Source organism: Maniola hyperantus, chromosome 8 (genome assembly GCF_902806685.2).
Source record: "Maniola hyperantus chromosome 8, iAphHyp1.2, whole genome shotgun sequence".
In the NCBI taxonomy this organism is placed as follows: Eukaryota; Metazoa; Arthropoda; class Insecta; order Lepidoptera; family Nymphalidae; genus Maniola; species Maniola hyperantus.
Window position 1 is genome coordinate 1,122,218 of NC_048543.1, and position 16,126 is coordinate 1,138,343.

Here is a 16,126-nt window from a genome sequence, read left to right on the forward strand (position 1 = left end):
TCTAAGTAATTCCCTTCAAGTCGTTCCCTTACTAAGCGAGCGTTTTGACGTTTGATAAAAAGTCGCTAATGCCTAATTTGACTAGTAGCATCGATGTACAATAATATGTCGTCACGTCATCATTCTTTTTAATCTTTCTTACCTTCCAAGTTAGCCCTCTTATTAGACAAAATTTTATAAAAATATAAGTATGAAATATCGCTTTGTAAGCAAGGTAGGATGGTAAGTAATATTAAATTAAAGTTCAGAATTGATACTGTCACCCGACCGCGACTGAGGCGCGGAATATGGCTCATCTATCATTGCCGACTTTGAAGGTGACTTACAGTGTAGGGTGACCATAATAATATTATAATATAATACAAGACTTATTATACTACTGCCGTCATGATCAACCCATCCGCACCGTCCGCAAACAACCGCAAAACCTCACAAAACTGGAAGACGTCGCGTCATTATGAACTTCGTCCTGCACGTAAACTTAATATGATCGTGCCAAGCTTTAAACTAAAAATACACAGTACGGGTCCCAACTCCATGTGTTCGAAAATCTATGATAAAATTCCGGACCATATCAAAAAAATTGAGAATAATATAGCGTTCATCGATGCATTAAAACAATTCCTAACCAAAGAAGCATATTACAAAATTAATGACTATCTACTTGACGATTAATAAACGCCGTCTCCCTACTAAAATAAATTTGCTGTGCCCCAACGGGGTTTCAATATTGTAATTATAATAATTGTTTATTAATTTATATAATCAATATTGGAATGCATGAATAATAAATAAACAAATAAATCACTACAAAGCACGTGGCTCCTTTTGGAGTGAGAAAGGCATTGACTTATATATTACTTCGCATGGACAGGGTTATTGAACAAACAAAATGACACCGACTCAGTGGTGCTTTAACACAAATGCAACCTCAGTGACGTCTGAATTTCAAACGGGTCGTTCATTAGTATCTAAGAGGTGGCGCTGATTTATTTGGTTCCTAAACCGTGAAAAATTTTGTTCGCTTGACCATATCTTGTCATTTAAGTAGGTTTATCGATAGTTGGAACGTTTTTTAGAAAATTTGTCAAAATTAATAGTTAAATCGTAGTGTTGTCACCCCACACGAAGTGAAGGTATGTCGTGGTACGCGATCATATTGATTGTCTCAACTCTTTAGTCGCCAGTCTGCACTAATGGAGCCGCTTGATTGATGTCGCCGCACACATTGTTGCGGGCGTTCACTTCATTACCAACCGTCTTTGTTAGCTAAGTTCAGTTTAGAACTGACTTAGGTATCCAATATAAAATAGGGAAGCAAAAAAACTGAACACTTTTTTGTATAGCCGGTGTGCTGTATGTGTTTACGAGACTAGTAGGTACCTAGGTAAATATTAGTACCTACCTTAAAAAAAGAATGAACTTAACAGGCTTATTCTATCTAGAAGAATCTCCTAGATAGAATTTTATTATAAGCCTATTAGGTATACAAAACTCAACTAAGTTTAAGTTCATATTTGGGGCCGATTCTCTTGTACACAATCTCTAAACTAAATTACCAGATCTTTTAGAATAGAACAGAAGAATAGAAATACATTTATTGGTTGATCCAACACACGTTAAACACAGACATTTACATTCCTGAGCTAATCTAACAATTATGTGTCGTACTAACGAAAAGGCCCAAACTCAGCTGAATGTTGTGTGGATACACGTAACCACGCTGTAAAGGGATAGCAATAGATTTAGCCGTGCCATTTTTTTTTATTTTAAGGAATACCTATTAGCGATGTTAAATGACTAATAGTCCCCTTTCCTCTCCAATTTAGGGTCAGACTTGTGCTAGAAGTAGGTAGGACAATAGTGCAACGGACGGGGTTTGAACCGTCGACCTTTCGGTTTTCAGTCCACTCCTATACCGGTTGAGCTATTGAGGCTCTTAGGCTTTAGTTTAGTTTAGAGATTGTGCACAACGGAATTAGCCACATTGTGTAAACCCTGTGTGTAAACCTAAGTGAATTTGTTTACTAGCGTGTGACGTCACACGTGTTATGTGACCAGCGAGCGCCATTACAGAAATATCGTTTTTGGCGCGGTCTTAATAGGTACAAGAGATCTTCAAAAATTAGTCAAATAGCCTATTACATCAACATAACTTTATGCTCGCCAATTTAGTAGAAAAGACATAATGTACTTATTCGTCGCTAACAGTTGAGGCAATGAACGAGGAACCTGGCGAACCGAAATGAAAACTTAAAGAAACGATACGGACGTGTCTACGGCAAACGTCTTAATACAGAAGCTGGACGAGCCGTTTGCATTCAGAGCGCCTGCTAGGATAGTCTGGTTTTCATAAACTATTGAAAGTGGCATAGCGTAGCATGCAAATGTTCATAGTCAGTAGTCTAGATGGGTTTAAGCTGCTAAAAATGCTGAGATCTTGCCAAGATTTAAAAAAAGATATTTAGAGATGTTTCTAAACGTAAATTGTTCGCTCCACACATTTTTTTAATTAAAGATAGCGAGCAAACGAGCAGGCGGGTCACCTGATGTTAAGTGATTACCGCCGCCCATGAACATTTGCAGCACCAGAGGAACCGCCGATGCGTTGCCGGCCTTTTAGGAATTTGTTGGTCCGCTCCTTGAATAACCCCATGTTGTAATCTGGAACACCGCTGATGGGAGTTGGTTCCACAGTTAGCACGTGCGTGGAAAGAAGGATCTGGCACAGTGGACGGTCGAAGTGCACCAGACCCCCAGGTGGTGAGGGTGAAATTCCTTACGGTGGCGCGCGGTGCGGTTGTAAAAAAATGAGGGTGGAATGAGGTCAAAAAACTCTTCAGAGCACTCCCCATTATAAAGGCGATAGAACACGCATAGAGAGCTAACGTCTCTACGGTGCTCCAGGCTAAACATAAATTAATTTGTGAAGATTTGGGTGCAGCCATCTATAAAATTCTTCAAAGGCTTTCGTCACTAGTACAATTGCGAATCCTCAAGTTCTTTGGGCACATTACAAGGAAAAGTGGTATAACGTGGCGGAAATATGTGCGCACCTCGCTGGAATGCGGTTCCCCTCGCGCTTCCCCGCAGCTCGCCCGTTTTCGCCTATCCAGTACCATGCGGCTGCGGATGCGGCTTATACCATCGAACACCCCGTGGTACAAGGTCAAGTGGAGGGCACACGTCCACGTGGGCGTTCCCCAACTAGGTGGACGGACTTAATCCGCAACAAACACGCCTGTCTCCGTGTGTGCACATAATGCCAACAACAGAAGTCGCTGGAGGGAGATCGCACGAGCAGCAGTGAAGAATTCGTAGCCACTACCACTCTGTCAAGTGTGAACAATTGAGAAGAAAAAATCTATAAAATTAGTCCCATAAGATAACTTAATTGACGACCTTCATGGCGAAAGTGGTAAGCGCTGGCCGGGTGTAACTTGCAATAAGGCAAAGCTACATAAAGCTCGAAGCCCGCAATTGTAATAAACACATACCTAGTCAGCAAATTCTAGTTTCCAATTACAGCGGACAATTGTATAGGTTTTTTCGTAACGAGGCTCGTGTGCCAAAAGCCCGCAGGATGTTTGCGGTCCGCCAGACGGGCGTAATTAAATCGTCGCTTGCCAAGATTCCGTGACGGCGACACGTGTTGCGGTATCGATTCACTGCTCTCCAAAAAACGTCTAACACACCGCCAGGCGGCCATGCTACACTTTGTATAAACATACCAGAAGTGAAGCTAAATATTAACCACGACGCGCAGCGGCTTATCGAGAGTTTAACCTTTTATAATAAACTACCTAATTGCAACATTAACTTGATTAGGGCGCAATTGCTATTGCAACTACTCAATCAAAATAGCGACCTAAACACAAAAGCATTCAATAGCCGGTCGAGTCTTGCGTCGGAACAAGACTCCCTTATAAACCATCAACCATCAACCAAAAACAAGATGGCTGCCTCGTCGCAATAGATCACGCCATTTCCATTTCAAAAGGCGCCAAATACAAAAATGCGATAACATTTGTAAGTTATTTTGCTTGCACTTCATTGCAATCACACCAAATAGAACATGATGATGCAGCCTAAGGTGAAATAGATATTTTAGAAACACCACACCATTACCTATTTTATTTTGGTGTGATTGCAATTAAGCGTCGCCGGGTGAGATGGGGTTATGTTTGGGTTCTACCCACTAAACCCCCTTGGTGGCCATCTTCAGCACAATATATTGAGAGTCTCCGGGAACTCTAAAGAACGTTTGCCTCTCTAGCGCGAAACCCCTCGGGCTCATCCTGTAGGATGTATTTCTCTTTGCCTCATGCACCTGCATGTAGTTATGATGCAACCTAAGATGGCGCGCGTTCGCCTAAAAGATGCCTATTCACTCTTGACTTGATATTAAAAATGGAGGGGACCTGAATGCCGGAAGGCGTAAGGTCATTCCGTATCCTAGCGGTTCGAATTAGAAACGAGGAGGCAAATCGCTTCGTGCGTGTCCATGGAATTTCGACTACTTCTATTCTACTACGTCGGTATGATCGTATCTAGAAAGGTGAAAGGCTAGGCGGGAAACGATGAATATTTCTTTTCTACTAATTTGGCGAGCATAAAGTTAAGTTAGCGAGACCAAAGGTCAAGTGCGTGTCGAACATGCATAGGGTAGGTTTCCGTAGCCGTGCTAGTTGCTAAAAACTTAGATGATTGTTCATCATCATCATCATCCCAATCCATCTATGGCCCACTACTGCGCAGTGCGCACGGGTTTACGGCTCTCAGGATGAGAAGGGCTTAGGCTACCACGCTGGCCAAGTGTGTACCTATTGAGAGACTTCACACACTTGCAGGTTTCCTCACGATGTTTTCCTTCACCATTAAAGCGAGTAGGTAGGTATCTACAAGGGTGGTTCCGACACCAATGAAACAAATTCTTGTATATCAGTTTTCTCTGAGCAGCGGGTAATCATTCAAATCGAAAAGCCTTGAGTGCAAACCTGAAACCGAGTTGGCTAGACGCCGACCGCCGACGGCGCCGCGTGAAATGGAGGAACATTTTTCACCGGCCGTGTACTGATGACAGTACATTCATCCTGCCATTGTCCCAACGTGTTCTGGCACGGCGGAATATCAAATTTGAATAACCTGAGTATTGCATTTTTATTTTTTCCCGACCATGACATTATAGCACTTCTGAGTTCTGCTTTGCCATGAAAAGCTAGCAGACAGGCAGACAGACAGACATACACACTTTCGTATTTATAATATTAGTATGGATTATATCAGTTTTCTCTGAGCAGCGGGTAATCATTCAAATCGAAAAGCCTTGAGTGTAAACCTGAAACCGAGTTGGCTAGACGCCGACCGCCGACGTCGCCACCTGAAATGAAGGACCATTTTTCACCGGCCGTGTACTGATGACAGTACATTCATCCCGCCATTGTCCCAACGTGTCCTGGCACGGCGGGGGAATATCAAATTTGGTTAACCTGAGTATTGCATTTTTATTTTTTCCCGACTATGACAAGCACTTCTGAGTTCTGCGTTACATTGACTTTTAGCAAGCAACTTTTGTTGAATTTAGTGTTTTTAGTTTAAAACTAGCTAATGCTCGCGACTCCGTCCGCGTGGACGACACAAATTTCAAACCTCTATTTCACCCCTGTTGTAGTTGAATTTTCAAAAAGCCTATCTTAGCGGATGACTATGTTATAATAGCTATCTGCATGCCAAATTTTAGCCCGATCCGTCCAGTAGTTTGAGCTGTGCGTTGATAGATCAGTCAGTTTTTCTTTTGTATATTTAGGTAAATAAATTAGGATTTATTTTACTGAGGGCTTATACTTTACAGCTTTTGATCTAAACTTAAAACAATTATATATTAAGTAAGTACCTATTAAAATTATAATATCAAGTTATGTCTTCGGCAGTCATTTTCCCCAGCCCCAGTGTCTTTCGACATATTAGGTAGAAATCTCTGGTATATAGTGTGTTATCTATGGGTAGACGTTTCCTTCCAAATCGTTGGTATCACAAGGTACTTACTACCTTACTTATGATACGACTTAAATTCAAGCCTGAGCCACTCGCCATCTCGAAATGCAAGAACTGTAACATGTTATTGTCGTACTTATATTTAATCAGCTGTTTAACAAAACCGTTTCCGTCGGTTTTATTGAAGGTTATGTACTTACCTACTCGTAATAACAACTCATCGGAACTTCGCTAGCTATTTTACATAATGGAGCTGTATTTTTTATACGTGGCGGTTTGGTGAAACAACTGATTATACAATCCAACTACGGCGTAAGTGAAAAAACCGGCTAAGTGCGTATTGAGCCTCGCTCTTTTAAGGTTCCGTGCGTAATTTTTAAAACACAATTATTTTGGGTGTATGAAATATTTCATACTAGCTTAACCCGCCCCGGGTTCGCTCGGGTGGAATTTAGAAAATTGGTGTGGGTACCCCACACCTATTTTCAAAAACCCTAAAATAGGTGGTCTACGTATTTTTTCTTTTATGACTGGAACTTTAACTGGAAAAGTTACGCACTTTCATACAAACTTCCATACCCTATTTCCTGCCCTTAGGGGTGTAATTTTGAAAAATCCTTTTTTAACGGTTTAGTGGACTCTTTACAAAGAATCAACTTTCCAAATTTCATGTATCTTGGACCAGCGGTTTAGGCTGTGCGTTGATATATAAGTCAGTCAGTCAGTCAGTCAGGAGTTTTATATATATAGTAGGTAGATTTCCGAGCTCATGGCAACAAAACGTGAAAGAAAAACTCAACAAATGTTCGTTTGTTTTGGTCACAGCTTACAAAGTCCTTTATGAATCGTTGTTTTCAGTATTTGTTGTTTATATACAATATAATATTTTACATAAATAATTTTAAATACATATCAAAAATCGTGCACCGACAGGATTCGAACCCGCGCGCCGCGTCTTCTGGAATCGCGCCCGACTCTATGACCGCTGAGCTATAACGGTTCGCTTGCTGCCTGTGACGATTTTTTTGGGTTCGAATCCTGCCAGTCTGCAATTTTTGATATGTGCTTAGTTAGGTATTTAAAATTATTTAGAAATTTCCTTGAAGTGTAGTCAAACACTATAAAAATTATAAAATATGGTACCTACATAATATACCAAAATTTTATATACCCTAACTATTATAGGCGGGGGGACGCTCCGCACATCCGCACACCACCCTCGCTCGCTCGCACCGGGTTAGCGGGTGTACGGGGAATTCCCTCCCCGATTGCCACCTGTCACATAGGTACTATAGTTTAGTTTTTGATCTATATCAACGTCAAAAAAATGGTTTAAACCGAAAATTTTTACGTTCGTTTACGAGTTATAGAGACCCGCGACACATGAGTATATCCCTACCGATACAGACAAACAGCAGAGTGACATTAATAAGGCTCCGTTTTGCCTTTTGGGTACGGAACCCTAAAAAGGAGTAGCTACGATAAATTACACGTGTAAAGTAAATACTTTAAAATTTACTAAGTAGCCAGAACGGATTTTATAGGTAGGTACGCCATTACATAATAATTAAGTACCTATATCTACTAATGGTTTATTTAATTTTATAATCAATAGTGTGGTAAAAAGTAACATACAGTGAAATACATTAACATGCTTAATGTATAGATTATTTTTTATACTTAAAAATAAAATCCATATTTACTTATCTATGTATACATATAATAAGACTGTCACTTTACAATTTCTGTACATTAAATATATTTTGAAAATTTTAATCGGGGGAAATATTATTATTGATATAGACCCGAATTAACGGGTCTAGTCTAAGGGCCGGTTGTTTCAACAAATTTTGACGGACACGTAACCTTTAAATATGGCGCTAACGAACGTAAGAAAAGAAAAAGCGTTGATTCGGCATCTATTAGCGCTAACGTTCGTTAAAAAGTTACGTTTACGTTAACCAGTGCTGACACCATTGGTGATCGTCAAATCAGTTCGTAACTTCATACTTCTTACAAACGGAATATTTTATTTACAAATTATAATGGAATCAATTGAATTCAATGCTTTTAATGATAGTTTTTTTGAAGATGAAAGAGAATTTAAAAAAAAGAAAAAGTGTTTAAAATGCGAAGTAGCAATATCAATAACTATATAATCTACACTAATATTATAAAGAGGAAAACTTTGTTTGTTTGTTTGTTTGTTTGTTTGTTTGTTTGTTTGTTTGTTTGTTTGTACTGAATAGGCTCAAAAACTACTGGACCGATTTTAAAAATTCTTTCACCATTCGAAAGCTACATTATCCACGAGTAACATAGGCTATATTTTATTTTGGAAAAAAATAGGGTTCCGTAAGATATTTGGGTTTTTTCGGACACAAGGTGTAAAAAATCAACCAGAAAAGTTACTTATTTTGCGTACGCTGCCTAAACTATAAAAGATAGAACCATAAAATGTTCTAATTAATTGTAGATCTTATAAATATCTACAAAAAAGTCCGCGACACACTATACCCATCTATGTCGAGTGAGGCACAGCAACCATTTTTTTATTTAAAAATCTTGAATTTTTTTTGGACTACATTTAAACGCGTTTATTTTACTCATGCTATTAATCCTTATCAAAATAAATGATTTCATCACTAAGAACAGTTTATGGAGATAATATTTGGTCTTTGAATGATTAAAATTGGACGTTTGGTTTTGAAGTTATGGCGAAATTAAAATATTACGATTTCTGCTGCACGGCCCGTTGTATATTATATATTATATAAAGAGGTAATGTCGTTAAGTTTGTTTGTAGGGGGTAATCTTTAGAACTACTGAACCGATTTTAAAAATTCTTTCACCAGTAGAAAGCTACATTATTCCTGAGTGACATAGGCTATACGGGATCTTTAAAAACCTAAATCTACGCGGGCGAAGCCGCGGGGATCAGCTAGTAATATTATAAAGAGGTAGTAGAGGAGGTAGGGGGTAATCTCTGGAACTACTGAACCGATTTTTAAAATTCTTTCACCAGTATTAAGCTACATTATTCCTGAGTGACATAGGCTATACGGGATCTTTAAAAACATAAAACCACGCGGGCGAAGCCGCGGGGATCAGCTAGTTTAATATAAAATGAAATAAAAAAGGATACGGAAAAGTAAGTTAATTTTTAGGGTTAGTTTCGTAACCAGAATAACAATGACGAACAGTTTTTTGTACAATGAAGCAACGCTCTTAAATTAACAGATGTTAAAATTCGTCTACGTCTGTTAAATTTTAACGAACGTATCTTACGAAGACCAATGGTTTGAAACAACCGGCCCTAAATATATAAAAGGACTCGGTCAGTCTTAATATATAAAAGGACTAGCTTATGCCCGCGACTTCGTCCGCGTGGACTACACAAATTTCAAACCCCCATTTTACCTCTCTAGGGGTTGAATTTTTAAAAATCCTTTCTTAGCGGATGTCTACGTCATATTATCTATCTACACGCAATATTTCAGCCTGATCCGTCCTGTAGTTTGAGCAGTGCGTTGATAGATCAGTGAGTCAGTCGGTCACCATTTCCTCTTCTTTTGTTTTTTTTTCTTGTGTTTTTGCTAAAAGAATATTAGCCATTATTAGAATATAATATGGAGAGGAAAGGGGATAATTAGTCATTGAACAAAATGACTAATATAGGCTACTTGACTCATATCTAATTTCGTCCAATAAATGATTATTTATTATAGTATTTTGCTTAAGAGAACGAAATATATGAATAACAATTATTAAAAACGTAGGATGGATATATAAATCCAATTTAAAAAAATACAGTTTTTATTTTTATTTGAAACGCAGAAAACGCTGTCAGCCATGATGTGACGTCATTAAATATGTAAACAAAGAAATGTCATCCCTATGTCACGCGTGGACTAACGTAGTATCCATATATATAAAATTTAAAGTCCTGACTGACTAACTTATATATCAACGCACAACCTAAACATCTAAACAGCTGGTCCTAGATACATGAAATTTGGTGGGTGTGTTCTTTGAAGGTAAAGAGAAGGTATCCACTACGAAAGGATTTTTTGAAATTCCACCCCTGAGTGGGTTAAATGGGGGTTTGAAATTTATGAAGTCCACGCGGGCGAAGTCACGAGCATAAGCTAGTTTTTATATATTTCCAAAAACTCATAGTAAACGTAAAAATTATCGTTTTCTCTTTATAAATTGAATAAGTTATTAAGTAAGACTTACAACAAAGTGATCTTTGCAAAAATAAATTTGGGTTGCAGTCGTTAGTGATATAGGATCCCTTTAAGCAAGTCTTCGCGTGTTACGTATATTTATTTCACTGGGCACTCTAATCCACAACTTTCCTGTGGTCTTTATCGATGCGTTTTTACATTCTCGGATGATACAATAACGATAATTACTATATTTTTCATGTAAACTAGTATAGAAGTCATGTTTATTAAACTTTGGGAGGTTATGCTGTTGTTTACAAATGCATGACGTCAGAGCATAGATAATCTATCGACCAAACATGGCCGACAGTGTTTTCACCTGTCTAAGAAAAATATATTTTTGAATTAAAGTTTTACGGTTTTTAGGGCGCAAAAAAATATAGTGTTAATTTTTTTGATCTAATAGGACAAATATTAACCATTTAAGACCTACTTAAAAAAAGTGTCAACTAGCCTATTCCCCTTTTCTCTCCAACTAAGCGTCAGGCTTGTGCTAGAAGTAGGTACGACAATAGTGCAATGGGCGGGGTTTGAACCGACGACCTTTCGGTTTTATATATTTAGAAAAGGAGGCTAACTGCTGATCTAAATTTGGCTGACAGATAGCTATTTCATTCATAATATTATATTCGCTAAGAAAGGATTTTTGAAAATTCAACACCTAAGGGGGTAAAATAGGGGTATCAAAGTGTAGTCCATGCGATGTCGCGGGCATAAGCTAGTCATGTATAATTCTTTAGTCCATAGAATGATAAGCCCAGCCGCACAAAACAGTGGTGAGTCAGCTAGTGAATTGAATTAACGTCTATGGCTTAGCAACAGCTGCTAGATCTTTTTAGCTATAATTTTGTTATGACAGCTGAAGATTTATCAATATCGAAGTACGGCATATAAAGGGTATGGAAAAGCCTTCATGATCCACTCGTTTTTGTACACACGTGCGAAAATGTGTTCTCACGCAGTTTTCTTCATATTAACATTATTTGGAATAGTCTGGGTAAATTTTAGTTTTTGAATAATAATAATAATATTAAAATATACGGATAACAATAGCTAATATTTATTTCTTTAAGAAAAGTATAAAATATCAATATAATTATTTAATTATTTTTTATTTTTGATTAAGTGTTTTTTTTAAATTATAATTTAGATTTCAGTGTATTTTACAGAATTGTCTGTTATTATTATACCTTCGAATAAATATCAATATTTACTATAAAAAAATAAAAAAGTAAAAAATATATTTTCGAAAACTTTTGAACTATTTAGCCGGAACTGAATAGATTTATACTTACTAAATAATAAAAATTTCTTTTTTAAAGTACAAACCCAAAGCACAAAAACAAAAATATACAAAAATAAATTAAGTAAACATTCATTCTAAAATAATTACGTAATTCTAGTACACAATCTCTAAACTAAAGTAAATTAACAGGTCTAAATCTAATGCTATCCTTTTCCGCAGCAACATTATGAAAGGGATAGCAATAGATTTAGACGTGCCATTTTAGTTTAGTTTAGATATTGTGTACAACGGAATTAGCCACAATAAGTAATTTAAATTTTTGAACATTTCCTAAGACCACCTTTCGGCCCCATCATGAGTCAGTGAGCCCCTGGTCATCATTTAGGTCTATAGTATCTACTTGTCAAGAAAAATCCAATGAGCCCAAACACGATTAAGTTATGTTGAGAAGATGAGGAGTTCGTATGGCCACCTCCCTCCGCTAAATGAGACCACCCATGGTACCATAGTGCATTGTCATCGAAATTACATACCCAATATGAGTTCCAAATTTCAGCTCAATCGGTTGGGGGTGAACTGGTATAAAAAGTTGTAAAAGTTAAATACAACTTGTAAATATATACTTATTTATTTAATAACAATATTCCAGAATAATGTATCCAGTACCATAGTGCCTGTGGAACAGGGATTATTGGAAGGAGAGCAAAATGGACAGTCACGGGAGATAAAACGTTTTATGCTTTTAAAGGCATCCCGTACGCAGCTCCACCTACTGGGGATAGGAGGTTTAAGGTATACTTAATTATTATTATTAACTCAGAATATTTTTGGTGATTGAGGAGTGAGTTCGAGCGGATGTGCCCAGACAGCCAGAAGCGGTCGTTCGATCATAAAAATATATCCGTCCATAAGTTTTTAATAGATTTTAAAATTTGGTCTTTAAAACCAATTATTTTAATGTTCAATTTAATGGAAGTGTCAACTGTCAAGTACACTTTTGGTAGCCGGAGTATCTCCCAAGTAGCCCAGAACGAAATCTAATCAGCCCGACTCCACGTAGCTATGTCTGCTCTACTCTACCCCATGTTATAAGCTCGCGTATGAGGTTCTGAATAAAGCGAGCCTACTTTTTATTAAATCAATCGATCATCATTGTGGCTGTTTAGGTGTCTAGACACTTCATAAAATATATCTACAAATATACAATTCTCATGTCCGAAAAACTACTTGCAGGCTCCTGAACCTCCACTGCCGTGGGACGGTGTGCGCAATGCTACAGTACATGGAAATGTTTGTCCTCAATTTAGCATTCTCCTTAATACATACATACCTGGAAACGAAGATTGTCTGTTCCTAAATGTCTACACACCATCATTAACGCCATCCTCGCCTTTACCGGTCATGTTGTTTATTCACGGAGGCGGTTATGCATTCGGTTCTGGCGATGATGACTACAACTCACCAGATTTTCTGATTGGATACGATGTGATTGTGGTGACGATAAATTATAGACTTGACTATCTCGGGTTCCTGTGCTTAGATACTGAAGAAGCGCCTGGAAATGCGGCTATGAAAGATCAAGTAGCTGCGTTAAGATGGGTACAAAGGAATATAGAAAACTTTGGTGGAGATCCGAACAAGGTAACCATCTTTGGGGAAAGCGCGGGATCTTCTTCAGTGACTCTACACGCACTGTCTCCGATGTCGAAAGGGCTGTTCCATAGAGCCATAGGAACGAGTGGAGTACCAATAACCGATTTCTCGATTGCGTTTGAACAAAGACGAAGAGCCTTTGCACTTGGTAAAAAGCTAGGCTTTGATACCACAAATGCTTCAGCGCTCTTTAAATTTCTCCAAACCGTACCCGCTGAACAACTGATCAAACTGAATCTACTATTTAGCAGCAGAAGATTATATTCAGGCTTCGAACGCAGTTCGTTTCACTGTGCCAGTCGTGGAAAAAGATTTTGGTCAAGAAAGATTTTTAACAGAACCACCTCTTACTTCGGTTCAGAAAGGACGAAATAAGTGGACATGATGCTAGGGCACAATTCTGGCGAAGGAAACGTTATAACGCTATTTGTAAACACGCCTTTTCTCGAAGAATATGATAGCCACCGAGAAGTTTTAGTGCCAAGAGATCTTCTTTATCAAACGTCGCCAAAGCTTCACTGGAACTAGCAGATGATATAAGACAATACTACACTGGGTCATGTTTGAAGTCTTTAAATACGATACCGTTGTTTGCGAGATATACTACGGACCTTTTTATAGTGCCTGTAATTAGATGGGCAACCCATTTAACCAAGGTGGAAGGGAACGGTGATATATATTTGTTCCAATTTTCAAGTATATCTGAACGGAATTTTTTGGGTCAACAAGGCACGCCATATGGATTAACAGGAGTGGCACATAGCGATGACCTGATGTACGCCTTTCACTCAAATGCTCTCAACTTGCCCGTCGATAAGAATTCGACTTCCTACAAAATGATACAACAGTATTGTTCCCTGCTCACTAACTTCGCAAAATTCGGGTAATTATGTTTTGTTTTTACAGAAATAGTAAGTTAGCAAACACTCGGGTCACCTGCATCATGGGTTAAGAGCCAGCGCGTGCCAGACTTTCCTTATTTTATAAAGCTGACAGTTTTCTGCGTACTGTCCCCAAGATTGGGAAGGACGTTAGTTTTGTTCATGGTGGCTTTGGTAGATAACAGGCTATAAAGGTGTAAAAAATCTTACGTCAAAGTATAAAATCAAAGTATTTTTTTTATATTTTCTTCAGAATATTATAAGAAATCACGTCATGCATTGCCAGACACTTAGTATGGTGGCAGCCCCTGTCAGACACCTTTGAAGTTTAATAAATTATTAACGTTTAAGGGTGTCTGGCGGGGGTTCCCACGACACCAAGTGTCTGGCAATGCATGACGTGAATTCTAATAATTCAAAGAAAATATAAAAAACTAGACTATAGGTATTTTGTCGTAAGATTTTTTATATCTTTATTACCTGTTATCTCCCAAAGCCACCATGAACCAAATAAACATCCAAACAAACGTTCCTCCCAGTGTTGAGATGCAGATAAACTTTCAGCTTTTAGGTTTGGCAAAGAGAGAGAGAGAGAGAGAGAGAGAGATTTCGTCAAATTTACTACTCGTGTGACTGATTATTGAGCACACCTGTCAAGTATGCCTTGCCTGAAAAGTGAACAAATGCCATTTTTCACTTTTCCACTCCATAATTTTCGGTATATGCCGGTAAGAGTGACACATTCATCAATGAATCGAAGATCTGACGAAACTTTGCACCTGTGCAGTCCAGCTAAATTCTTTCAGCCTTTGTCAAAGTTGTTTCTAACAAATTGTATAGGTAATAAATACTACCCGAGTTAGTTATAACATTTTAGGTCTATTGTATTAAGTAAAGTAATCAATGTTATTATGTTTGCAGTAATCCAACACCTGATTCGTCACTCGGTGTAGTCTGGCCCGCATACGATAAGAGCTCCAAGCATACTTGGATGTCGGAGATGATTTGACACTTCACTCGAATCCACGGCCATCTGCGATGAAATTCTGGGAAAAACTTTATAAACTAGCAGGAGTAAAATTTTAACCACAGATTACTGTCATGCTTTAGACCTAAATTAGACAACCGTTTTTTTATCTGAAACCGATTTTTATCAACAATAGCCGTTTAAATGGTGAGAAGTAAAAAAAAAAACCGTCAGAAATCGGTCTGAGTCTACGAGAGTACTCCGATTATTATTGAACTAGTTTACGCAGAAGTACCTATCTATTAGCACAGTAATAATGCTACTGTAAATTATTGGCCATTTAACCAATTTTCATCGGATTAACATTTTGCCAGTAGTTTGTTAATTTCAACAATTGTTATGTTTGCTGGGGTATTGATCAATGTGTGACAATGATTTGACGTGCTTTTTCAGTTAATAATAATAACTTAATATGGTTACATTTTACGTATTTTTTAAGACCACTGTTTTTTTTTTTTTAATAATCACTGAGAAATAATTTATTTTGACATAGGCAAATACCGTCTTTCTACATACACAAAAAGTGGTTTACCGTCGCGGTCAATACCTAAGCAAATACACTTATATTTGGTGTTATATTATATTTATTTTTCTGATTTGACAGTGGAACCCAAACCATCAGAACTCTGTTAGTGTGGTCGACGCCTTATGAGTTATTATTGTAATAGGTTTAAATAAACCAGTGTTAATGTGGCAGGGTTCCTGAAATAATATGTCTAAGTATTTATTCCTGAAATTATTATTACTATCCCGTCATTAATCCCAATCATCATTTACTCAACGAAAATGCAGCAGCAGACTGATGCATTAGTGTTTTTTTCATCGGACTTGCTATCATAAAAGATGTTTTTAGGGTTCCGTACCTCAAAAGGAACAACGGAACCCTTATAATATCACTTTGTTGTCTGTCTGTCTGTCAAGAAACCTACAGGGTACTTCCCGTTGACCTAGAATCCTAAAATTTGGCAGGCAGGTAGGTCTTCGAAGCAGGCATTAGGGGGAAAAATCTGAAAACGTGAATTTGTGGTTACCTCACACAAAGAAAAAATTTAATTGTGGTCATGAACTAATAATTTATTTTGTTTCATTTAAAAGA

At 37.8% G+C, this 16,126-nt stretch overlaps 1 protein-coding gene and 1 long non-coding RNA gene across 2 annotated transcripts in view; one reads left to right on the forward strand and one right to left on the reverse strand.

Moving 5' to 3' along the window:
* LOC138402681 (uncharacterized) overlaps positions 1-16,126 on the reverse strand; it is a 214,344-nt gene that overhangs the window by 108,785 nt on the left and 89,433 nt on the right. The gene's annotated exons all lie outside the window — the stretch shown is intronic.
* On the forward strand, positions 7,869-15,715 carry LOC117984441 (juvenile hormone esterase-like). Its single transcript, XM_069500048.1, is given in 9 exon segments — positions 7,869-7,883; positions 12,119-12,170; positions 12,173-12,261; positions 12,703-13,358; positions 13,360-13,493; positions 13,496-13,551; positions 13,584-14,005; positions 14,925-14,979; positions 14,982-15,715. Coding segments are annotated over 9 exon segments (1,587 nt in total). The 3' UTR covers positions 15,090-15,715.